Source organism: Heterocephalus glaber, unplaced genomic scaffold, assembly GCF_053883595.1.
Source record: "Heterocephalus glaber isolate CG9 unplaced genomic scaffold, H.glaber_assembly_v1.0 deba00001442, whole genome shotgun sequence".
Taxonomy (NCBI): domain Eukaryota; kingdom Metazoa; phylum Chordata; class Mammalia; order Rodentia; family Bathyergidae; genus Heterocephalus; species Heterocephalus glaber.
This window is the reverse complement of record NW_028258296.1, coordinates 57,709,489-57,734,593: the sequence shown is the minus strand read 5'-3', so window position 1 is coordinate 57,734,593 and position 25,105 is coordinate 57,709,489. Positions and strand designations below refer to the sequence as shown.

The window sequence follows — 25,105 nt, the reverse complement described above, 5'->3', positions numbered from 1 at the left end:
CAGGCGGCGAAACCACTGAGCTAAATCCCTGGCCCCCGAAGGTGTCATCTTATTAGGGAGATGTAATGATTACTGTCTTCTTTTTTTTTTGATACTGGGGATCGAACTCGGGTCCTTGCACTTGCAAGCCAGGCAGCGGAACCACTGAGCTAAATCCCCAGCCCAGATTACTATCTTCTTGTCAAGCCTGTAAAGAGATTCCAGGCGCAAGGAGGAGCCCACGCATAACAGGCATCGAACTGCTGACTCCTAGCTATCTCTGCACCTGGGTTCCCCTCAGAACAGGGCTGCAGAGGTGAGTACCAAAAACCCAACCTGATCAAGGACAAGGCCAACACCCTAGAGAAGAGGTAAGCCTAGAAGAGTTGATTGCTTCAGGGAGAAATAACAGATGGACCAGCAGCACTAGCCCCAAGAAAAGCCCACAGCAGGTGGAAAACAAAACCAAAAACCAAACCAAAACAACAAAAAACAGCATAGGCTTTTACCTCAACAGTGAATTTGTGGGTGAGATAGAGTAGCAGAAGAAATCCAGTGTAGCACCCACCACATTTCCAGAGAGAATTTAATCAGGAGAATCTAATCATTTGGGGGAGGAATCAACTGGGTGGAACTGAGCCAGAGAACCCCTGCACTACAACTGCCCTCCAGGACTGAAGTGTTGCCCTGGCACAGAGGCTGGGTGAGAGACAGCCAAGAGGGATAGATGGGGAGAGGGTGAGGGCTGGACATAGATCCCCTGAGATACTCTGAGAAGTTCAAGCTCAGGTGAGGAAAGACACAGGGCCTGCATTCTGTGGTGGGAGGCCAGGTTCAGTGGATGTGGCTTCTAGAGGTGGCTGGATCTGTAAGTGATGGCATAGAGTCCCACAGTCTGCGTGAGCCCCCATCCCCACTGCCTACATCCACTGGAGAGCCGTGGTCTGATCGCTTCTCCATGTACCAACGTGAGTGGATGTGCATCACTTTGGACAATCGCCGGAGTCTGGGGTTTACAGATGGGGGACCTCTTGAGCAAAGAGGTCACCTCACAAACCCATAGGCTATAAAGTATGGTGGGGAGCACTGTGACTTGCTGCATTCCAAAGACTGCACGTCCTGGAAGGAAACTACTCATTAATAGGAATTTCTTTTCTTTTCACCCGTTTTTCCCCTCTAAATTCTACTTTTTTCATGCTGCCATTCTCTGAAACCTCTATCCTTACTCACATAACCATTAAGCTTTATGAATATATAGATACTTTGTTAACAATATCTTACTGTGGTTGAACATTATTCTATAGTTAGTGGAGGTAAAGTTGTTCGAATGAGTAGATACTATAGGCGAATATGTGTTTTTCTTAGTGTTTATAGTATAACCATAGATCTCTTTTCTATGGTTAAATGTGGTACATTATTGATTCTTAAGAGTTTGTCGATATCCAGTTTGTATTTGACGCTATCGTTGTTGCTGATTTTACTACTATAGTCAAGGTGACATAGTTGTTGCTATCAACTGATTTTCTCTGTATGCAAATATCTGGATTGCTTGGTGTTTACAAATAATACAGCAGCCTGTTCTCAACGAACTGGGTACTGGGGCCGGGGATTTAACTCAGTGTTTCCACCGCCTGCCTCAAAGAACTGGGTACTGGGCCAAACAAGCTGAAACCTCCTCTCCCAAATAAATGTAGGTGATTGGATCCTGCGACAGAAGTAAAGGCCAAATAGTTAGCAATGCCCAAAGGATATCTCTGAAAAGCAGACAGCCAAAGCCCAGGGGTGTAGGAGTTTGGGTAAAGCCAAAGAGAGGAGGAGGAGAGCAATAGAACTTTAAAGGGAAAAAATTTCTTTTTTCTTCCAAATCCTCTGCTCTGTGGTATGGGAAGGAGAAAACAGGAGAGGGGCAAATGATCCTATTAATGTTAAGGATATGTTGCTGTACATTTAGAAAGGGATGCCTGGGAAGGCTGTGTACAAGATTGGTAGTGAGAAATGGGGAAAGTGAGAGGGTCTATGCTTGATATAAATAGTAGAGAAAAAGGTTAAGGGAGTCCATTGAGAAGGTGGAGTGGAGAAAGTTAAATTGAGAATGAAAAGACACCCAGGGGAAAGAGGTCAGGCAAGGAGATATGGGTAAAAGTAGGAGGGGTACAGATGAACAGGGGAGAGATCCCTCACCCTCTAAAAACTGTATTGGGGGGAAAGAGGTAAGCATAGGCAAAGCGGTAATACATAGACATGCTCGGAGAACAGAATACTGAGAATAGTGTTAAATAATGGGCTAAGAGTATGAGGAGTAATCTACAGAAGGAGGAATACAGCAAAGCGTTAAACCAAAGAAAAAATAAGAATCTTTTAAAAAATTTTTTAAAGTTTAAAAAGTACAATAAGGATTTTTTTGTTTTTTGGTTTTTTTGGTACCGGGGATCGAACTTGGGTCCTTGCGCTTGCACAGCAGGCGGCGAAACCACTGAGCTAAATCCCCACCCCACAATAAGGATTTTTTAAATGGAAGAATAATACAGTCAAAGAATAGTAAAAAAAAAAAAAAGAAAGAGAAAGTAAAGAAAGAAAGGAAGGAAGAAAGACAAAGAAAAAGATTTCAGTTGTTTTGGACATGTGGCTCCTTTCCTTGGGTTCCTGTTAAGGAGCAAATCTGCAGGCAGGGAGTGTCTTTGTGTGACATCCAAGTGTGACAGCTCAGCATTACAGCCAAGTGTTACCGCTATCCAGAGTTCTCTGGATGTGAAGAAACCAAAGGGCACTCAAAGAGATGGAGGGAACCAAGCTTTTTTTTACAGTGGCAGGTCCAGAGGAAGTCTAAGATCCAAACAGAAATGGAAGCAACCTTATATAGAGATCTATGGGGTAGGAGGGTTGGAGTCACATACCGGCCAAGCACGTTTACAGAAGCGGAAGGGCAGAGTTAACAGAACGTCTTGAAACATCCAGTAGGAACATCTTGCAGAGTGAACAGTTACATCTGCAGTCAGGAGGCTTGAACACACTGCTTGAACGGTTACATTTGCAGTGCAGGTGGCTTTACCATCTTATGATTCCTGGCAAAAACATGGGGGGTGGGGCACCGTGGGAACAGACAAAGGCCTGCCATGTATATGCATTATTTCCTTATCATTTGCTCACACTGGAAGACCAAGGGCAGTCTGTACCCAGTACAGTGCTGGATATAGAGGTCTGTTAACGGTGAGGACAAGTCACCACTGTGAGCTTCCAGTCCTTTGTAGGCAGGGCTAAGACTGGCCTTTGACTGCCATTGGAATGGAATCTGGGTGTTTCCAGCCCCTACCTCTCAGCAGAATTCCCGCCGCCCAGTCTGCTACCATAACAGGACTGCCCTTCCCTCATTCCACTCTGGGAATTTAGCAGTGAAGTGACAATGGGGCTGTTCTGCCCCTGAAGTTCCAGCCTGGAGCCCTTTTAAATAAAATGGCACTCCCCTCTTGCTTCTGCTCCATGCCACTCTTTCCTGGAGCAACCCTTCACCATCACTCACCAACCTTTGACCCTGGGGGATCACGCCAGATACTGTGGCTCATGTTCCCACTGGTGCTGATAAAGCAGTAATACACAATAGGGCAAGACTTTGCCCTTGCCCACCCCCCCCTTGGTTTTTTTTCCATAAACCAGAAATGTAACCATTTGTGCTTCAGGGTACTCCTGTGCAATGTATCAAAATGTTCTGTCGCTATTTGAGCTGCCCGATGTTCCTACCAGATGTTTCAAGAATGTTCTGTTAACTCCGTCCCTCTGCTTCTGTGAGCATGCTTGCCCAGCACATGGGCCCACCCCTCTACCCATAGATCTCTATATAAGGCTGCTTCCATTTCTACTCAGTGCTCAGAATTCAGTGTAGGCAAACTCCTCTGAGCCAGCTGCAATGAGGGTTTTTCTCCATCTCTTCGAGTAACTTTTGGATTCTGGAGTCTTCAAATTGCTGTACCTGTAGCACTCGAGCCTGAAGCACTTGGCTGTAACACTGAGCTGTTTCACTTTGCCACAACAGTGCCTCCAAATGCATAAGATTCTCCCAGTCCAGGTCTCCATTTCTCCATGAGCAGAAAAGTTATTTTCTTTTTCTTTCTTTTGTTTGTTTGTCTTTGGGGGGGGGGGGTTGAGGCAGAATCTCCCATTGTAATTCAGGCTGGCCCTGAACTCACTATGTAGCCCAGGCTGGCCTTGAACTCTCGAGATTCTCCTGCCTCAGCCTCCCAAGTGCTGGGATTACAGGCATGTGCCACCAAGCCCGGCTCAGAAATCTTATTTTCACTTCTAGTCGGTAGCTATAGTGCTGCCACACCAAGTGGTCTCCCATCTGTGGTGGTGAGCTATTTCTTATGTAGCACTTAATCCTATTTTCTTCTCCTCTGTCAGTTCCCTTGGGGTTCCTGTGAGCTTGACACTCACTTTGTTTCCTCTCCAAGCTGGTGATTTCCAGACTAGGCTCTTAGTCCTGGAGAAGCTGAGTTGCTAGCACTCACTGCTCTGCCAGTTTTTTAGTCCTCTGTCAAAAGTATATTCTTGAATTATGCAGTTACATACACTGATGAGGAAGGAATATGTTTACACTGGTCACATTTCAGACCACATAGGGCAGGCTGATGTCCCTCTCTCTTTGGGTTCCCTTCTGACTTCTTTTTTTTTTTTTTTTTTTTTGGTGCCGGGGATCGAATTCAGAACCTTACTCTTGTGAGGCAGGCGACGGAACCACTGAGCTAAATCCCTGGCCTGACCTTTTTTGTTGTTTTGTGGTTTTGGTACCTGGGATGGAACTCAGGACCTTGCGCTTTCGAGGCAGGTGGTGGCACCACTGAGCTAAATCCCCGGCTCCCCTTCTGACTTCTTTTGCTGTGACTCTATTTTTCAGGGTTGTTTTTTTTTAAGAATAGGAAAATTTATTGGGGAATAGGAATAGCTCCTGAGAGATAAGAGGGGTCCCAAATGGGTTGCCTTGACAATTTACTGACATAGCAAGACCCTGTATCAAAATAAAAAGCTTTTAAACAGGGTGGGGATGTAACTCAGTGATGTAACTCAATCCCCAGTGCAGACAAAATAAAAAATAAAAAAATGGAAACAATTGCAAATTAATTGATGAGTGGATAAAGAATTGTAGTATAGACACACACTGGAACATTATTCAGCCATAGATGTGAATGAAGAACATAGATTCAGTATTCACTAGAGTGTGGGAAAATCTTGAACACATCACGCTAAATAAGTCAGACACAAGTGGCTACAGATTTGTATGATTTCATTGATATGCAGTGTCCAGAACAAGCAAATGTATAAATCAGTGGCTTCCTGGGACTGAGGGTGGAGAATGGGAAGCGGCTGCTAATGTATAGGGGTTCTTTTGGAGATGCTGAAAATGTTTGTTTTGTTTTGTTTTGTTGTGAGGGGGGATGAACCCAGGACCTTCCTGCTGAGTTACATCCCCAGCCCTTTCTTCTTTTTCTTTGTAGATAGTGTCTCACTATGTCAGCAAGTTGCCCGGCTGGGCTCTAACTTGTGATCCTCAGCTTCCCCAGTGCTGGGATTACAGACCTGTGCCAACACACCTGGTAAAAATGTTTCAACCAGACTGTGTCAAGATTGCACAAACCTGTACCCGCTGAATGTGTGCTTTAAATGGGAGAATTTTATGGCATGTGAATTATCTCTTAATAAAGCTATTTCAAAAAGTGACTCAGAGGAAGCAGAGATCCTGGAGAACAGGGGGGAAACCAGCCCTTTCCCTTTCATGTGCAGGACAAGCCCTTTCAAACTCCTACTTCTCAGAGAATTCATCTGGGCAGCCACATTAGTTTCGGTTTTTTGGGTTTTTTTGGTACCGGAGATTGAACTCGGGTCCTTGCGCTTGCACAGCAGGTGGCGAAACCACTGAGCTAAATCCCCAGCCCCCCACATTAGTTTTTCCTGATGCTGTTCTCTTTTCATTCTCCTTAAAGCAGTTTATGACCTAGCTGGTAGACTTTCTTTGTTGTTGTTCTTGGTACTGGGGATCGAACTCGTGATCTTGTGCTTGCCAGGCAGGCGCAGTGCCACTGAGCTAAATTCCTGGCCCTGTTAGACTTTCTTTTACATGACTTCCTTTGTTTCAAAGCCATCCTCTTCTTCGGGGTCCCTATGTGAATGAACTTAGTGAAATATTTCCCATTTGAGCCTGCTTAGGTCCAAACTTAGATTGAAGAAGTAGGCAAAGTAATACTTTGTTCACTGGTTTAAAACAAAAATCAAGCTGGGCATGAGGGACATCTGTAATCTTAGCACTCTGGGAGGCTGAGGAAGGAGAATCACAAATTTAAGTCCACTTGGACCACTTAGCTACCTAGTGAGACCCTGTCTTAAAATCAAAACTAAAAAAGGGGCTAGAGATGTAGCTCAGTGTAAGGCCTCAGATTCAATCCCCAGGGCTTCAAACACATAAAAATATTTTTAAAAATAATATTACAATGGACAGTTAATTTTGTATCTTCACATTCTTGTCCAAGTGTTTCTCTAAAAGAGAATTCTATCAAAGTTGAATTTTCTGTCAAGAAGAGTGACATCTCATAGTTTTAAAATTGCTAATAACGCTCGGTGGAGCGGAGTGAGGGACGCAGACCCGGGCGAGCCCGCCTGGCTGCTGCTCTTGGCAGAGCCGCCTGTCTACCGCTGGCCCTGCGAGCTCGGTGCCCGGCCTCCCCGGGAAAGTTTGTCCAGCTGGCGGGCCGGAGCCTCGGCCCTTCGCGCGCAGCTGCCCGTGCGCGGGACTTGGCTCGGGCTGAGCCGTCGCCCGCGCGCCCTGTCCGGGCTGCTGCCTCTGCTGAAGCGTCGCTCGCGCGCAGCCTGAAGCCAGGCCCGGCCGCTGCCCTGGCACCCCGCCCCCCGCCCTGCTGTGGCGCCCGGCGGCGGGGCACGCACGCGAGAAGGAGCCGGCGGAGGCGCTGAACACGGCGCAGGGCGCGCGCGACTTTATCTACAGCCTGCACTCCACCAAGAGCCGCTGCCTGCTCAGGGAGCTGCACCGCTTCCAGTCCATCGCCATCGCCCAAGAAAAACTGGAAGCTCAACCACCCACCCCAGGACAGCTGAGATATGTATTCTTCCGCAGTGCGCTACCGTTTGTACGGTTTGGGTTTTTGGATAATGCAAGTATGATTGTTGCAGGAACCCAGATTGAGTTGTCTATTGGAATTATTTTGGGAATTTCAATGATGGCAGCTGCTGCTTTGGGCAATCTTGTGTCAGATTTAGCTGGACTGAGACATGCAGGCTATGTTGAAGCTTTGGCTTCCAGGTTGGGTTTATCCATTCCTGATCTCACATCAAAGCAAGTTGACGTGTGGAAGACTCGTGTTAGTGCGCATTTGGGCAGAGCTGTTGGCTGCATTCTAGGAATGTTTCCTTGGATAGTCTTTGGAGGAGGTGAAGAAGATGAAAAACCGGAAGAGAAAAATTAGTCCTCTTAGAATACCTATAAAAAGATGTAAACTAATGGACCTCCGTTATTAAAATTTAAGAATTAAGACAGAAACCTCGTATAGATATGGGATCAAATAATTCTGCATGTATTACCGAAAACACTAACTTATTGTGACTTGGTCTTCTTAGGACATCTTTTAAAAAAATTATTTAGTAATGTTTTGTGTAAAGTGTTGAAATGTTTTTTCATCAATGGCAGTCCACATTTTATCTTTTCCTTCTCTTTTGTTATACATCAAAATACTATTTAAGTTTGGGTCATTGATGTACTGTACTGACTTGGAGTTTGCTTATTGTTACTTAACATGTGTACATGCACGAAATCATTTGTGTTGTTATTCCCTGATAGTTACAATTCAAACTTAAACTTTTCCCAAATTTCTTAATGTTAATATCAGTTTGAGATTTTTTTACTCTCTTTTTGGCAGCATCAATTTTGTACTGTTTCACAGTAAACATTTACAATCATGTAATTTCAGTAATTTTCTTCTCTCATCTGTTCAAAACGAATGCAGATGTTAAGTATATATTACTTATTTTGATTTTCTGACCATACTGTCGTAAGAGCCAGAGGTTAATCAGAAAGAGCAATTACGTAGTCTCCCTCTTACGTACAACCATATATGTATGCTAACAAGTGTACTTATTTCCAGTTGATTTTTTTTTTTTTTTTTTTTTTTTTTTTTTGCTACCAGGGATCTAACCTGGGTCCTTGCGCTTGCGCAGCAGGTGGCAAAACCACTGAGCTAAATCCCTGGCCCTCCAGTTGAATTTTTTTTTTTTTTGGTACCGGGCATCGAACTCGGGTCCTTGCCCTTGTGCCGCAGGCGGCTAAACCATTGAACTAAATTCCCGCCCCTCCAGTTGAATTTTTTACCTTTAATGTCCCCCGAATGAATAATGATACGGTGGATTTTGACCCCTGAAAGGAGTCTTGATAGTCCTTTAAAATGATGCTTGTAGAATTAGGGGCATCTAAGGAATTGGACATAGCACTTGGAATCTAAACTCTGTTTTCAGAGGTAGAATTGGGAACTGTCAAGAAGGCTTATGGTATAGGGAGTAAAGTTGAAGTGGTGTTTGGAAGGTAAATGAGATGCAAATTATATTCCCCTGGGAAGGATTTCCCCCCCACCATCGAGAGTGTTATCTTCCATCTGCATAGAATGAATCTGAATACTCCACACTTACAGTTCTAATGTTTAGTGAATTTCATTTCTGGATAATTTCTTTTGAAGTGAAAACTAAATATCTTGTATTTTGGTCTTCTGCCGTATAATTTAGTCAAAAGTTACATAAGGAGAAATATTTTCCCCCATTTTTGGCCTTTTTCTTCTTTTGTGCACGTGCTTAAGGGATATGCTTGGTTAAAGTTGCTCATTTCCAGTCTGTGTATGTAATCATGTGTGACTCATAGATTTTAAATCTTTTAAGTTTTGTACCATTTTATCTATACACATGTTAAAAAATTACTTCTGTTTATAACAGTAGACATACCATGGAAAAGAGAAATTAAAAGTTACTATTTTGGTTATTGAAATTATGTTGCTCAGTAGATGCATGAGAAGACAAACTTGTAGGATTACTATCTTTACAGGAGTATTATTTTGAAGTTTCATTTACACATAGTTACTTTGAGCTTTTTTCAGAGGAGATTTTCTTTCATAAGAAAATATGTCATAAATTCTCTGCATTTCAAAATGATTTAATGATATCCATTAGTCATGACTTTTGAGGGAAAAGGAAAATACACTATAAAATAAAAATATAAAATTCTTATTATGCATGTATTATAATAGTGTGACATTCTCATGTGATTAAGATTACATAACTTGAGATCTTAAACAAAATTGTGTTTTATATCTTCCCTACATCACATACAAACCCCCAAAATATGTATTTTAAACTTCAGATTATCTATCAAATTATCAATTATTGATCCTATTAGGATTAGAGTGCTTAATTTTTTCAGTGAATGTATAAATGGTTTTGTTCCTTTCTGTTTAAAAAAATTTCTTTCAATTTTGGTGCTTAACTTAAGTCCTATATCCAGAAACTTGGCCTCTAAGTTTAGAAAGAACTTTTGTTTTCTATTTTTATTCTTAAAAAATAATCCAGTTCTACTATTAATGGAATTTATATTATTTACAGAACGGTTATCAGAATCTGTCAATTTAATGGAAAATCTGCAGAATTATTTAAGTTGCCAAAATATGGAATTTAGAACCTTCATACTGAAAGATACTGTATTTTACAGTCGCAATAAAAAATTTGAATCATATGGAATTAATTTTCAAGAGAAGCCCTTCTGTCATTAACTGGAGGTGGACATTTTTCAGGATCTTGTCCTGCTCGAATATGGTGCTCTGCACAAGCGATTTCTGAAGAATGGTTCTTCTTCGGCTAATGATCTTTAGCCATTGTTTCATGTTACTTACACAAAGAATCTTATTTCAGACTGAAACTGGAACTCCTTGTTTCTCATATTAGCTATTCCTACCGCTTTAGTACCATTTGAAATTCGTGTTGTCCATCTATTAGCATTTATTGACTTGTCGATGCATGTAAACTGGGTGCATTTTGTTGCTGCTGTGTGTTAAATGGTGACCAATGTTTTTACAAAAGAATTGAACAAAAAATATCTTTTAAGAAATTTGGAATGTGGTTTATGTTACACCCAGTGAGAGAGAACCAACCAGAGACTGATATTAAATCCACACAGGAGTTTATTACTGGCCAGGACCCGAGCCGAGCGTCGGACTCGAGCCTCGACTGGGGGTTGAGAAACATGTTTTATACAGCTTTGAGGCCAGCAGTTTCTAGGCCCCCCTATGGGATAGAACTAGTAAAGCAACCAAAAGCTACAGAAGCAGAACGTCCTGCTGTTAGAACATTTGTAGAACAATAGTTGATTAATTCTTATTTCTAAAGAGACTTTCTAAGGGGAGGAGGTTTTTAAGCTTCCTCCTTCTGAGTTCATCCAAAGGGCAGGCAGGTGGGTCAAGCAGCAGTATGGAGTCTGTCTTGCTAACTAGGGTCCTTCATTCCCCACTGGTTCTTATAACTTAATCAAATCTTTGATTCCTGTATTTACTCTTTGAATTTTTTTTAAACGTCTTTTAAAATCTCATAATTTTGTCTGAACACCATCAGTTTAACTGTATCAACCCTCTATCTAACATATTTAGTCAGAGCATTTATAATGCAAGGTCCCATGAGCAAAAGCAGAAGTAAAATAACTAGGTGGCCTGCTACAGCAGAAACGAGGGTAGTTAACCATTAGCATAGAAGCAACAGGGGTTTTTTTCCCCTAGGGCTACATATAACCCTCCTTGTTTTATGAACAGGAGGTCAAGTCCCCTTTGATTTTGCAAGACCATCTCAGCTAGTGAATCAACCTGTTTTTTTTAATCTGAAGATCAAGTCTTTCAGGTGACCCAAATCTCTGGCTACTTGGTGGCTTAGGGCTTTAAAATTTGTGTCCTGGAAGATCAGGGAGGAAGTTCCAATAGCCGCTGACCTGGCTATTCCTAATCCCACCAGAATGGGCACTAAAACGGGGGCAGCCCGTTTACTCCTATAGTGTTCAGTGGTTAATCCCAGATGTTCACAGCCCCCTTTTTTATTATAATACAAGACTTGTGGAACAACATACATGGTGACACAAAATAAAGTGGCAGATTGGGTAGCCAAGACTGATTTGGGAATGTATTTAGTCAAATCCTCGGTGCAAGCAAACCAAGCATATCAGGACCAGGTCTCCTGGCTTGAAACCGTGGGGCTGGAACATCGCTAAGGGTTTTTCTGGAGCCTGTTGTATTGTAGCCTGGATCTCACTCTGAAGAATCTGTAAGGCTTGAAGAGACTGAAGTAAAGAGACACAAAAACTCTCTGTTATCTATTCAAGGTTTAACTTAGGGAGGAGTGGCGGCAGCCTCCCATACAGGATTTCAAAAGGGGTAAACTTGTCACATGTGGGGTACATCTAACTCTTAACAAGGCTAGAGGAAGCAGATCGGGCCACCTACTGCCAGTTTCTAGAACATAATTAGTCAGGGTTTCTTTCAGGATCCTATTTATCCTTTTTACTTGCCCTGAACTCTGTGGGCGATAGGCACAGTGTAACTTCCAATCGATACGTAGTGCCCTTGCCAACAATTTGGATATCTGTGCCATGAAGGCACGCCCATTGTTGGACCCCAGGTAACGAGGGATGCCAAATTGGGGAACTATCTCCTGGAGCAAAACCTTAGTCACTATGTTGGCTGATTCTCCAGGAGTGGGGAAAGCTTCTACCCAACCTGAGTAGGTGTCAGCCAATACCAGTAAGTATTTGAACCTGTTGCTGGATTTTATTTCGGTGAAATCAAGTTCCCAATGTTCCCCTGGCTCTCTTCCCCGTAGTCACTTACCTTCGTTCCTTGGTCTCGCCTTGGAGTTTACCTGTGCACACACCTGACACGTGGAACTGATGTCCTGGACCATAGAGGTCAGTCCTGGGATTGAAAATTTAGAGCTCATTAGTCTTTTTAACTTTGATTCTCCCAGGCGAGTTAAGTGATGGAACTGATGAACAAGTTGCCACCCCAGGGCTCGGGGGAGACACATTTGTTCATTTGTCCCTTTCCACCAGCCTGAGTCCAGTTTTGTACCCCCTCGCTTTTGGTTTTCCTCTTCCCCTTCCGGGGCATATGTGGGTCTTTCTGGCAGGCAGCCAAAGGGCCGGACGGGCACAGTGTCTATCGGCCCCACTGGTTCTCTGGCCACTCCTCGGGCCGCATCATCGGCCTCTCGGTTCCCGCGGGCCTCAAAGCTGTCTCCTTTCTGGTGGCTTTTGGAATGAATAATGGCCAATGCCCTGGGTTCCCAAATTGCCTCCAATGAGGCCAAAATTTCTTTTTATTTTTGATAGTTTTCCCTTCTGATGTCAGTAGCCCTCTCTGTCTGTAGACGTCGCCATGCACATGGGCAGTGGGAATGCACACCGGCTGTCAGTGGAGATGTTGACAGCCTTGTCTGGACCTAACAGGGCTTGAGTTAAGGCTATTAGTTCAGCCCTCTGCGTTGAAGCCCCCGGCTTAATGCCTGTGTCCAGTACACCTGTTTTCCTGGACTGACTACAGCCGCCCCCGCATACCTGACTCCGTCTTCCACGAAGCTGTTTCCATCGGTGAAGAAGGTCTCATCAGTCAGGTCTGGGCGGTTGGTGGTGGAAGTTGTCAGTGTCCAGACAGTCATGGAGGGGCATGCGTACGAGTTGGAGTCCAGGAGTAAGGTGGCCGGATTGAGGGTCGTTTCTTGGGCGAATTTGATCATGGAGCATCCAGCAACAGGGCCTGGTACTGAGTCAGGCAGGCGTTGGCGAGCCATCGTTCTGGGGCTCCTCTCAGCAACGTCTCCACCACATGGGGTGCGGTGGTGACCAGGTCCTGTCCCAGGCTGAGCTTATCTGCCTCTTGGACCAGGAGGGCAGTGGCTGCAACTGCCCTCAAACAGGTAGACCATCCACTTGCCGCAGGATCAAGTCTTTTAGACAGGTCTGTTTCAAGGCCCTAATGCCTGAGCTAGCACTCCTTTGGCTATGCCCCCTCGTTCAGCCACAAACAACCGAAAGGGCTTGGTGACATCAGGTAGGGCCAGGGCTGGTGCTGACACTAAGGCTTTCTTTAAAGCCAAAAAGATGGCCTTTTCTTTTTCTGTCCGGAGGGACTGCGTCTTGTGTCTGGAGTGCAGCAATAGTGACTTTCCCCAGTTTCTTGGCTAGGACTTCCTCAGGGGCATCACGGTTATCATAAACTTTCTGGGCTATGCTCAGGAGTTCAGTCCTATTTTTTCCCTCAAATCTCTCCAATTTCTGTAATTTTTTTTCTAATGTCTGGGGCCGACTGGGAAACAAAGGCCGGATTTAAAGCTCCTGCATTTTCGGGAGCCTCTGGATCCATAGGAGTGAAAACTCTATAGGCTTCCAAGAGTCTCTCCAAAAATGCAGCCAGAGACTCCATTTTTCCCTGTCAAACCTCACTTACCTTACTCAAATTAGTGGGCTTTCTGGCCGCTGCCCAGAGTCCCCCTAATAAGTGCTGACGGTAGGTCCCCAGCCTCCTCCTACCATCATGGTCATTGGGGTCCCATTCAGGGCATTGCGATGAAACCACTGTTTCAGCCCTGGCTGAATGCCCCGGAGTTGCAGGAGTGATGCCGGGGTTTGGCCCCAGGGCCTCTTTGACTGCCTGTTGATAAATGTGGTCCCATTCCTCAGTGGTGAACAGGATCTGTAAAAGCTGCTGGCAATCATCCCAGGTTGGCTGATGGGTAGGAAAAACAGACTCAAGACGAGATTAATGCCTGAGGTTTTTCAGAGAAGGGGGGATTTTGATGTTTTCAATTATAAAGACCACTAGTTGTAAAAGGGACATAAATCAATCCTCCCCCAGGCTCTGTCTGTTTTAAAGGAAAAAGGGAGGAGGAAGACAGGGCTGATGGACCGTAGTCCTGTCTGGATTGAGTGCCCAAGGTCGATCGGGACCTGTGGGGCCCCGACTCCCATGACCACATTCCAAACCTTGTGAGCAATGTGCACAGAGTAAGTTCCCACCAGGGGCCAACTGACTCCGAAACTTGGCCATTCTGATTGACACAGAGTTCGCCGTTTGCCTTTAGAAAATTTCAGGCCATATTCATCTTCTCTGTCTGTGGAATAAATTTTTTTGAAGTTATTCAAAACACAATCAAGTGGAGTTCCTTCTGTGGACTGTGAGGAACCCATAATTTTAGCCTGTGAAAATGCAAAAGGCACACAGAGCAAGCAGACAGACAACAATAAACAGACAAAAAAACAAACTTTGGTCATATAAACCTCAGGGGCAGAATGGATTTGGATCCCACCCAGGGAGTTGCTCTTCTGAGGACTCCAACCCAGTTGAGCCTGCTCGCCATCACGAAGAGGCTCTACGGAGGAGGAACCTGTGCCATGTCTGGCTTCTTTCCACCTACCCACAGTGCACTAAGACTCATTCAATTCTTACCTCTAGAGGCTTCCCTGATAAACTCCTGTGGGTCGGTTGATCAGCGATAGGGCCCGACTGGGACTGGCCTACCTGGAGCCCCGGAATACCGTCAGGGTGGCCTAGCTCCGGAATACCGTCAGGGTGGCCTAGCCCCGGAATACCGTCAGGGTGGCCTAGCTCCGGAATACCGTCAGGGTGGCCTCTCCTTCCGCAGACCGGTGTCCAGAGGGGCCAAACACCGCCGATGTCCGATCCTGGTCTCTCCTAAAAAGAAACAAAGGCTCCAAGATAATAAGCTCCAGAGCAGCTGGCTGTCTCGCTGGGGCCTCCAAGAACGTTGCACCCAGTGAGAGAGAACCAACCAGAGACCGATATTAATCCACATAGGAGTTTATTACCGGCCGGGACCCGAGCTGAACATCGGACTCGAGCCTCGACTGGGGGGAGATTAACATATTTTATACACCTTTGAGGCCAGCAGTTTCTAGGCCCCCTATGGGATAGAACTAGTAAAGCAAGCAAAAGGTACAGAAGCGGAACGTCCTGCTGTTAGAACATTTGTAAAACATTAGTTGATTAATTGTTATTTCTAAAGAGACTTAATAAGGGGAGGAGGTTTTTAAGCTTCCTCCTGGTTTATTTGTTTTTTTTGGTTCCAGGGATCAAACTCAGGACCTTGTGCTGCACCGGAACCACTGAGCTAAATCCCTGGCCAAGCTTCCTCCTTCTGAGTTCATCTAAAGGGCAGGCAGGTGGGTCAAGCAGCAATATGGAGTCTGTCTTGCTAACTAGGGTCCTTCAGTTTTCATTTTAACATTTGATTTTTTAACTAATCTGAGGGCCTTATTCTGTTGCCAAAGGAAGTTAGGTTTAATAAAGACAGACTTGTTACAAGGTGGTAGCAATGTCAGTGAGACAGTGCATGGAACTGTTAACTGCTTTCCTGAAATCCACACTTGGCATAGAGACTTGAGGGAAGAATGATCTCACCAAAAACAGCAAAAATGGCTGTCGGGAGACTGGGTATTTACATCAAGCCACTCATATAATCTGTCGCATTTACTTTCTCCCATTTCTCTAGAAGGTAAACTCTGAAGGAAAGCAAACTCTTTTTTTATTCCAAAAGATTGCATAAATTTTGAAGTTAATGTACCTAATTTTAGAATTATATTTTCTTGCCATCTTCAAACAGTATATTAGATGTGACAGAACCTTTTCCTTGTGGCCAGGTGTCTTCATGGACTGGTGTGAGCTGAGATGCAGGACCTTGGAAATCCGGTTTTTACAATTTTTCATTTTCTTTTTTTGCTGTTCTTGTTTATGGCAACATTTTATTTCTTCCATCTGCTTCTTTCTCAGTTATATGGACTTAGAAAGTAGATAATGAGTCTCAGCATAAATTATTTGGGAGATACCAGAAAATAAGCTATGGAGCCTAAGTGAGATGAGTGTAGCAGTAGTAGTGGTGTTTATTGAGGTGCATAAACACTTTGCTATATACTGTAGTATTTCACATGCATTGCCACATTTTTTTTGGCGGGGGGTACCGGGGATCGAACTCGGGTCCTTGCGCTTGCGCAGCAGGCGGCGAAACCACTGAGCTAAATCCCCAGCTGCATTGCCACATTTAATAACACTGTTGGTGCTGTTATTATCTCTGTTTCATAGTGGGTAAATTGAGGCATGAAGAGGCGATTTTGTCCATGATGTCACTAATAAGTGATCTGGAATCCACCTTTGTTCATGTGTACGGCCTGTGTTCGTCACTACTGTGCAGAAGGGACATCAGTTGCATGGACTTTGTAAGGTCCATTCTCTGTTTAGTTTGCTTTATTCCTTCAGATTCCTTTAGATGAATTATTTTCTCATTTTTAGGCCAGTGGAATTGTGCTTACAGCCTCAAGATTCATTAGCAAATTCTGTGATTTGGAATGTGTATCATGTGCTAGGCACTAATATCCCATCTTCACGGGGGAAGAAAACACAGAAAAGCAAGTATATACTTAATTTTTTTGTTTCAATGTTGGATACTAAGTTCAGAGACGATACATGCAACAAGGTAAGGTGGGTAAGAAGTATGAGTGGTCATAAGTGGGGCTTTACTGAAGAAGCAACAGTAGATCTGAAGAAGCAAGAGCATAAACAGTGCAGATACCAAAGATGAGAAGCGTCATGAGGTTCTAAGGAATTGATATTTAGAAAATCTTAGATTCGTGGACTGTGTTTCATTTTGGGATCCCTTGTGTATGTTTTCTTATTTTACGTTACTAATGTTGTCTGGTGAAGCCTAAAGACTACTGCTTCAGTGTTAACACTCTGTGGCTGTGTACTGATAGCAGTGGAAGGAAGTGGTCCAGAAGCCTGGAAAAGTGATCTTGGAATACGGTGGATACATCAGAAAATAATGTAGGGTATGTTGTGTGCTCACAATGAAATCTTACTAACATTGCTTGTTTCTGTTTGTTTGTTTGTTTTGGGGGGGTGTACCAGGGATCAAACTCGTGACCTTGCGCTTGCAAGGCAGGCACTGGAACCACCGAGCTAAATCCCCAGCCAACATTGCTTGTTTTTACCAAAACAATAAATGATGCTAGTATATGAAAAAAAAATAACATAAAATTACTAATAACATTGTCCCCCAAGAAGGGCACTTGCAGAGGACAGTAATATTGACTATGCCCAAGGCAGCTGTGAAGAGCTAACACCACAACTGGCTGGTTCATAGAAGTGAGTCCAGCTGAAGCCCACATGCCAAGGTCAGAGTAACTCGAACCCAGATTCCATTCCCACAACTCAGACCTTCTGACTAGAAGGACAGTGTGCCAATTACAACTATGTATTTTGTCTGTTTTGCTCCTGATTTGGGAATGCTTTGTCTTGTCCTTTACAAGCCTTGTTTACATTAATTTCCATAGAAACTGCATGTAGCTCACCTTTACCCCAATCGATTGTCAATAAAAGTTGGGGCCTGGAACTGGCCAGAGCCTTTGTCGGTTACACCGGCTTTGGTCATCCTGGCACCCCTCTTTCTCTCTCTTAGTTCTATCTCTTAGTGTATTTTTTCCTCAGGCCTGCATCCTATACTGGGCAGGTGGGTACTGGAAGGTACTGCAGGTACAAGTCTGCAGGTCTCCAGTAGGCACTTCAGTGTTTACGTCCTTTACAATGGATGAGTGCCCTTCCCTTCAGCATGGGAGAGCATTAACCTCTCTAATGTGCCAAATCAATAGAGGAAAAAAGTGTTGCTGACCTGCACTGGCTCAGAAATCCTGACTGCACACATCTCTTTCCAGTTCCATGTTCAGTGACGTCTCATTATAAGCGTGAAACCAGCCCCGGAGGAATATTCACCCTGCAGAAACTGGCAGATACTACAGATATACACACACACACACAAACTTCAAACCAATAAGTAAGGAATAAGGGTAGAAATTACTGTTTCTTTTTTTGCTTGTTTTCTTTTTTTGGCTTTTGGGTGTGTGTGTGTGTGTGTGTGTGTGCGCGCGCTGAGGTTGAACCCAGGACCTCACAAGTGTTAGGCACACACTGTACCACTGAGCTACATCTGCAGCCCCTTTTGTTAATTAAACCTTTTGTTGTGTGATAATCATAGATTCCCATACAGTTAAAAGAAATGCAAAGAAAAAAAAAAAGAAATGCAAAGATACAGAAAATCCAGTGCCTCTTTTACAGGGTTCACTCCAATGGTGCCATTTTGCAAATCACAACCAGGATACTGACAGGGGTACAGTCAAGTCCAGGACATTTCCATTGCCATGGGGACCCTCCTATTGCCCTTTATAGCCAAACTCCCTTTCTCTCCCTTCCCCGAATCCCCTTAGCTAATGCCCATTAAATGGAATCATGCAGTCTGTAATCCTTTGCAATTGGCTTTTGTCACGCACCACGAGTATCTGGAGACTCATTCAAGTTGTTGTGTGTATCAGTAATTCATTCTTTCTTATTGCTGAGTCATGCACCATGGTAGATGGCCCATAGTTTTTTTAATCATTCACACGTTAAAGGCCATCTGGGTTGCTTTCTTTCCAGTTTCTGGCTATTACAGATAAAACCAGACAGGCTTTTGTGTATACGAGTCTCATTTTCACAACTGGTCCTGAGGCCCTAGCTGGTATTTATGACTTTTCTCTTTCACTTTTTCCTCTACCTTATTAATAACTAACATTAATAGTATTTATTGCATGCTGAGTGCTTTACAAGTATCACTTAGTTCTCATAATTACCATTTGAGATATGAATTTTCACGCACCCCCATATTAACAGATGTGGGAACTGAGGATGAACGAGGTCACAGTCAGCATTTTTACTTAGCATTCAGACTTGAACCCAGGGCATCTCGTTCCAGAGGTCAACCTCTCAATTACTACGTTGTACATCCAGAACTTGAGTGGTCGGCTTTTCTCTTTGTGGAAAAACCTAAAGCTCTACTCCTGGAGGCTCTGAACTCTTTGTTGTCTCATTTCTGCTGCTTTCATTTTTGGTTAACTTGAACTATCAGACCTGGTGATACAAGGTGTCCATGGAGATTGCCCTGGCTTGCACCCAGCCTCTCCGTGAGCCTGCTAGAAAGCAAACCTGCTTCACGGATGTCATTCTCTTTCTGGCTGAGTGTTCACCCCTAAGTCACCACAATAATGAGCTCAACGCCCCAGGTAACAGCTATCTTCTGTTTCTGCCAGTTTGCAAAATGGCTTGAAGAGCCCAGAGTAGCAAGGTGACCATCTCAGGTTCCAGTTCAGTGGACTGCTGGGGTCTTGGTGACCCCAGGAAATCTCTTTCAGGTACCACATCTTTAAGCTAGCAGAACCCAGAATCATAGGACTAGAGGAAAGATGTTTCGACGGGTTATTAGGTGTGATAGTGAGAGGCCCCGCTCCGGCCTCTACCTCTCGGCTCTTGGGCCCCCGTGTATTCTGGCTGAGACAGAAATGGTGCTCAGAGCATAACCTGCGTTCTGTGGGCAGCACTTCAACCTCAGAAGGTTTTGCCATAATGGCTCTCTGTAGGGCCAGCTGCTGCCCAGACATAGGTGCATGAGGAGACCCATGATTCCACGGGTCTTCGGGGATGGCTCAAAGCATGGACTCTGGAGCCAAACTGCCTGGTTTGGATACACGTCTCACCACTCACTTACCTACAGTTAACTCAGGGCAATTTATAAAAACTTCTCTATGAGGGCTGAGGATTTAGCTCAGTGGTTCTGCTGCCTGCCTCGAAAGCTCAAGGTTCCGAGTTTGATCCCCGGTACAAAAAAAAACCAAACCTCTGTGGTTCAGATAAGGATAGCTGTGAGGTGAGGATAATAACAGTGTAAGGGCGTATGGGTACTGGGAAGTCAAAAGAGTTCTTACTTGCAGAGCCTTTCAGATGCGAGACATCGTGGCCAGTTTCTCCCTGTACAAGGAGGCCCTTTGTCGGGAGCCACAGCGTGTGGGGCACTGTAGTGGTGCATGAGGCAACCAGGAGGCCCACAGAGGGCAGAGCAGGGAGAGTATGGGACAGAGCTGACATAGCCACCCTTCTCCCGGTGGAGGCTGGTCTGGTAGCTTCCGGGTGCCAGACGGACCTCCAACAAAGACCATGTGCGGCCTCTGCTCTTGCCATTGTGGCCTCTTTGTTCCTGGAACATCCGGGGAGGAAGTGGAATGATCCACAAAGCAGATTTGCCTGGCGTGCTCAGGAGCAGCTTTCTTCTGTGCTGTCCTTTCCCTCCTGAGATCCGTTCACAGGCTTCTCTCTCCCCCAAGCCCCTTGTCCCAGCTCTCCAATTTTGTTCTACCCAGGTCTGTCCACCCAGCCCAACACCCAGCCCCCTTCAAGGTCAATGCAGACCCTCCAGCAGCACAGCCAAACTGATGACATGCTCTAATTGAAATGCGCCTGTTGTAGGGTTTTTCTGCTCTACTAAGTGCCAAGGCCATTTCTCAGAGGGCTGCATTATTATTTTTTAAGTAAAGAGGTATTAATGAATAGTTAATAATTATTGGCGATTTACCAAAAAAAAAAGACCACTCACTTTCTAGATTTGAAATTAAATATCTTAGTTATAAAATTCTATGTTTAAAATTTCTGTTTTTGTATTTTATGACTTTTTATTAGTGCTGGGGATCAAACCCAGGGCCTTTACACATAATAGTCAAATGGTCTGTCACTGAGCTACACCCTCAGGCCTGTTATTTTATAGTTTTTTGAAAAAAATTATGGTTAAAACACATAACATTAAATTTACCACCTCAACCACTTTTAAGTGAACAGCTCAGTAGTGCTAAGTATATTCACATTCTTGTGTGATAGATAGATCTCCAGTTTTTCCTAGAAGAGTTTTAGTATTGCAATAAGAACAGTAACAGTGCATGTTACATTCTGGATGCCTTTCTAAGTGCTTTATACATAATATCACTTAAGTTTTGAAACAACCTAATGGGGGTAGAAATTTTTATTGTTTTCTTGTAGAACTGAGAAAACAGAGGGAGAGGTTAAAGAACCGATGGAACCAGAATTCAGACACTGCACCCTGGTTCTAACATTTTTGCTGTTAATCTCTTAATAACAGGCCATTTGGGTAGCGGTGGTGTCTGGTGGAAAGCCAGCTACCTGTAATCCAGGTTGGAATGTTTCTCTTCTCGGTATGTCATGCATGATCTCTCCTTGATTCCCTTTGGTACACTGAACAAGGAGCAGCTACTGGCAGGATGGAGCAGGCTGGGAGGGAGCTGGGGATGGCAACTGCCCACACCTCCAGAGTCTTTTCGGGCTCAGCCTAGTTCTACCCGAGGATGCGGAGCTCCCGGGCTTGTGCGTCGATGGCCTGGATAGCTGGGTCCCATAATCCTTGGTTCGGGTGCAGGCTTGAGTCACAAGGCCACCTGGTGCCCCAGAAGCTTCAAGGGGCTGTTTATCAAGAGAAGAACTACAGCCTGCTGGAGTGAGCTGGGCCTTGACCCCGAGGCCCAGCCTAGACACTCTCTTCCTGGGGCTTGCTGCCATAGCCCATCTCGCTAAACACCGTTGATCCACCGGATGATGAAGCCCTAGTGGTTGAACTGCAGCCAGGGAGTCTTTCCCGGTCCTGGATCCCACTCAGAAGACAGTGCCCCTGGCCCTCAAAGTCCAGTGCCCAGTGGGGGCTGTGGCTCGGTGGTAGAGCACTTGCCTGCCATGTGTGAGGCCCTGGGTTTTCTCCCCAGAACCAGAAAAATAAAAAATAAATAAAGTAGGCACCCTCCCCTATAGCAATGCTTCCCACCCACCCCCGTGCTCCCCACCTCAGCCAAGGCCCAGTCCCCACCATCTCTGTGACACCGTGGTCAGGGGCAGGCGTACCTGCTGTGCCCAAGCCAGTCACACGCTCGGTCCTAGCTGCAAGGAAGCCTGAGAAGGAATCTCTAGTCTTATGCCTCCTACCAAGTACTATAAAGAGACCTGGATGCGCTGGCCGGCCCTCCAAACAGAAACAGAAACAATAAACACAGAACCTCATGCCTCCCAGGCTGCTGGGAAGGTTGTGTGAACAAGGGCTCTACAGTGCAGGGCTCCCAGGACAGCGTCCAAAATGCTACTTGCTGCCGGTTTGATTTTGAGCATGTTGCTTCCCCTTGAAATGATGGAGCTTCTCTATATATGAACTTCATATGGAGTTGTTCATAGAGTTCTTGTAAAAAGTAAGGCCAAGTATATAAAGAGCTTGGAGAACTACCTGGCACCTCTCTAATACCTACTTGGCTTTTATGGGGTGGGTGTGGTTCATTGCAGTACCTTTAAAACAGCACAAGTGTTTAGAATGGTGCCAACGCCATATTAAGCATTTAGTAAATGAGCACTGTTAATATTACCTATTTCTTTCCTACTTGAATGGGTGTATCTATGGGACTGCGTCCTAGAAGTAGAATTCCTCGATCAAGCACTATGCACCATGTAACCTGGATGGAGATCCACCAATTGCCTTTGTTACTAGGACACTAACTGACACTCTCATCAGTCCTGAGTGAGTGTGCACTTTCCTGACACTCTCACCAAAACCGGATCTTAACTTTTTGTCTGTCTGTCTGTCTGTCTGTCTGTCAGTGCTGACGATCAAACCCAGGGCCTGGAATATGATCATTGTGCAACTAAGCTACATCACCAGCCCCTTAATTTTTAAAACTTGTGCCCATCTAATAGGCAGTAGCATTGTTGTATTCTCTATTTCAATGTTTAAGTTGTGTATTGTGTCAACTTAATATAAAAATTTTAAAGTATATGATTGCTATACAACATGAAGATAAAAATTGCTCCCTATAATACAAGTCTCCAGAAGTGATCTCTGTTAGTTGCATTTGTACAACAAGGGAAGCTTTATCTCTACAAAATCATTTTTATAAGCATATACGTAAATATGTCTGTACAATTCAAATGAATTTAATGAATTAAAGCTGTAAGTCAGGTGTGGTGGCGCACACCTGGGAGGCTGACCCATGAGGATCGCAAGTTTGAGCCCAGCCTGGGCAACCCAGCAACTTTGTGAGACCCTGTCTCAAAATAAAAAGTAAAAAGGACCCGGGATGGAGCTCAGTGTGAAGGATTCAATCCCAGTACTGTGTAAATAAGTAATGTAGTTTAGTTAATTTTATATGTGTTTTTCTGTTTTTCCTCCCAACCACATTTCTTGGAAATCCTTCCACATTAGTATTGTATGTATAAAACTGTGCATTATGGTTGCTCAGTGTTTTAAATTATGTATGTTGCATAGTATATTTCACCATTTCCTTCTTTATTAGCAGTGCATGTGTGTAGTACACATTTATACTTGTGTGGAGTTGGTGCGGTATATAACACATCTTAATTCCTTTTTCATCCTCTTCCCATTCCAGAAAGATCTACCTTCCTACTTCCTATTACCTATCTTTTATGTGGCTCTGTTTTGGTTTGGCTTTTTTTTTGAGGCAGGGTCTTGTTTTGTAGCCCACGCTGGCCTCAAACTCACAGCAACCCTCCTGCCTCCACCTCCCAAGTGCTGGGATTCCAGGTGTGGGCCACCACACCAGGGGCTTTTTTTTTTAAATTAATTTTAGGTATACAATATAATGACACTCATCATTGGAAATTTGTACCTTTACGTACTCTCTCTTGGTTCTTTTTTTTTTTTTTTGGTAACGGGGATCGAACTCGGGTCCTTCCGTTTGCGAGGCAGGCAGCAGAACCACTGAGCTAAATCCCCAGCCCTATCTTGGATCTTATTTTTCCTCCTTCCCCTGCCCTCCCTTCAACCCCTCCATCCCTCCCGATTTACAAAGACTTTGTTTCCATTTTTTCATTTTCTCATATTAATTCCATTCCCTTCTTTCCTTTCCCCTACCCCTCCCACTTCACCTCTGCCCCCTTTCTTCCTATTTCACCTTATTATACCTTTTAGTCCTTATTTACACTTTCAGTTTCTCACACCAGAGAAACTATTTGGTATTTACACATGTGTGTCCTATTTATTTCACTTAAAAGTATCTCCTCAATGTGCATCCATTTAGCTATAAATGTCTCTAGTCTCTCACTTTTTTTTTTGGTACTGGGGATCAAATTCGGGTCCTTCCACTTGCAAGGCAGGCAGCGGAACCACTGAGCTAAATCCCCAGCCCATAGTCTCTCACTCTTTATGACTGAGTAGTACTGCATTTTATTTTTTTAAAAAACCACGTTGCAGGGCTGGGGATTTAGCTCAGTGGCACAGCACCTGCCTGGAAAGCGCAAGGTCCTGAGATTGATCCCCATTACAAATAAATAAATAAATAATAAATAAATAAATAAATAAACCAACTTCTAAAAAAACCACATTGCATAGTTTGTAATAGCTAAAACTTGGAAACAGCCCAATTGCCCATCAACTGGAGACTGGATAAAGAAAATGTGTTTTTTTTATTTTGCTATTTATAATTTGGGTTTCTCATAAACGAGAAACCATACGATATTTAAGCTTGTGCTTCTTTACACCATTTCCTTTTTGGTTGTTCCCAGATTTTCACTATTATGAACAATATTGCGATGATAATCTTATTCACATGCTTGTACACTTGTCCATTTCCATAGAGTAGATCACTAGAAGTGGATTTCCATTTGAATGGAACTAGGTGTTGCTATATTGCCTTCTAAAAATGTTCTCCTACATGTCTAGCCACCTGCCTTTCTGGGGCACTGGGAGAAGGAACCCCTCCTCCTTCTCAGGGAGCCCCCAGGTGCTGAGGTGAAAATCAGGGGCCTGGGCTCCCCAGAGAAGGAAAGGATTGGTTTCTGCCTGTCCTAAGCCTTAGTAAAGAAACTGTGATTCAGGATATAACTCCAGGGACCAAAGGTCCTTCCCAGGCCCAAATCAAAGAGCTTTTCTTTTTCTGTGGATATTTTATTTACAGTTTTGTAACATGTCCAAAATAGAAGCTTTATTAGGGGTTTTGATGGCTTAAGTTGGGCCATTAAGCAAGACTGATGTAATTTTCTTCCCAGGTGCTCTGACAGGAGCAAACCCTCTGTAGAAGAGGAGACTATTGCATAAAAGCATTTTATGGTCCTTGCCTCAGCCCTTGCGGTGCCAGGCTTGGCAAGGGAGGAAGGCCAGAGGGAGGGCGTGGTGAGAGAAAGCTTTTTCA

At 44.2% G+C, this 25,105-nt stretch overlaps 1 protein-coding gene and 1 pseudogene across 3 annotated transcripts in view; one reads left to right on the top strand and one right to left on the bottom strand.

The window, feature by feature from the left end:
* Positions 1 to 280: 280 nt before the first annotated feature.
* LOC147827801 (transmembrane protein 65 pseudogene) lies at positions 281 to 10,122 on the top strand (annotated as a pseudogene).
* A 48-nt stretch (positions 10,123 to 10,170) lies between these two features.
* The window catches only part of LOC106010118 (uncharacterized), a 57,056-nt gene continuing 42,121 nt past the window's right edge, over positions 10,171 to 25,105 (bottom strand). For all 3 annotated transcript variants that reach the window (XM_087213417.1, XM_087213416.1, XM_087213418.1), the window contains exons 2-4: positions 12,605 to 14,738; positions 11,880 to 11,963; positions 10,171 to 11,332 (exon numbers count right to left, since the gene is read on the bottom strand). In XM_087213417.1, the coding sequence (XP_087069543.1) occupies positions 11,260 to 11,332; positions 11,880 to 11,963; positions 12,605 to 12,837 (390 nt within the window). In that variant the 5' untranslated portion in view covers positions 12,838 to 14,738 and the 3' untranslated portion in view covers positions 10,171 to 11,259. The remainder of the gene's footprint in view (positions 11,333 to 11,879; positions 11,964 to 12,604; positions 14,739 to 25,105) is intronic.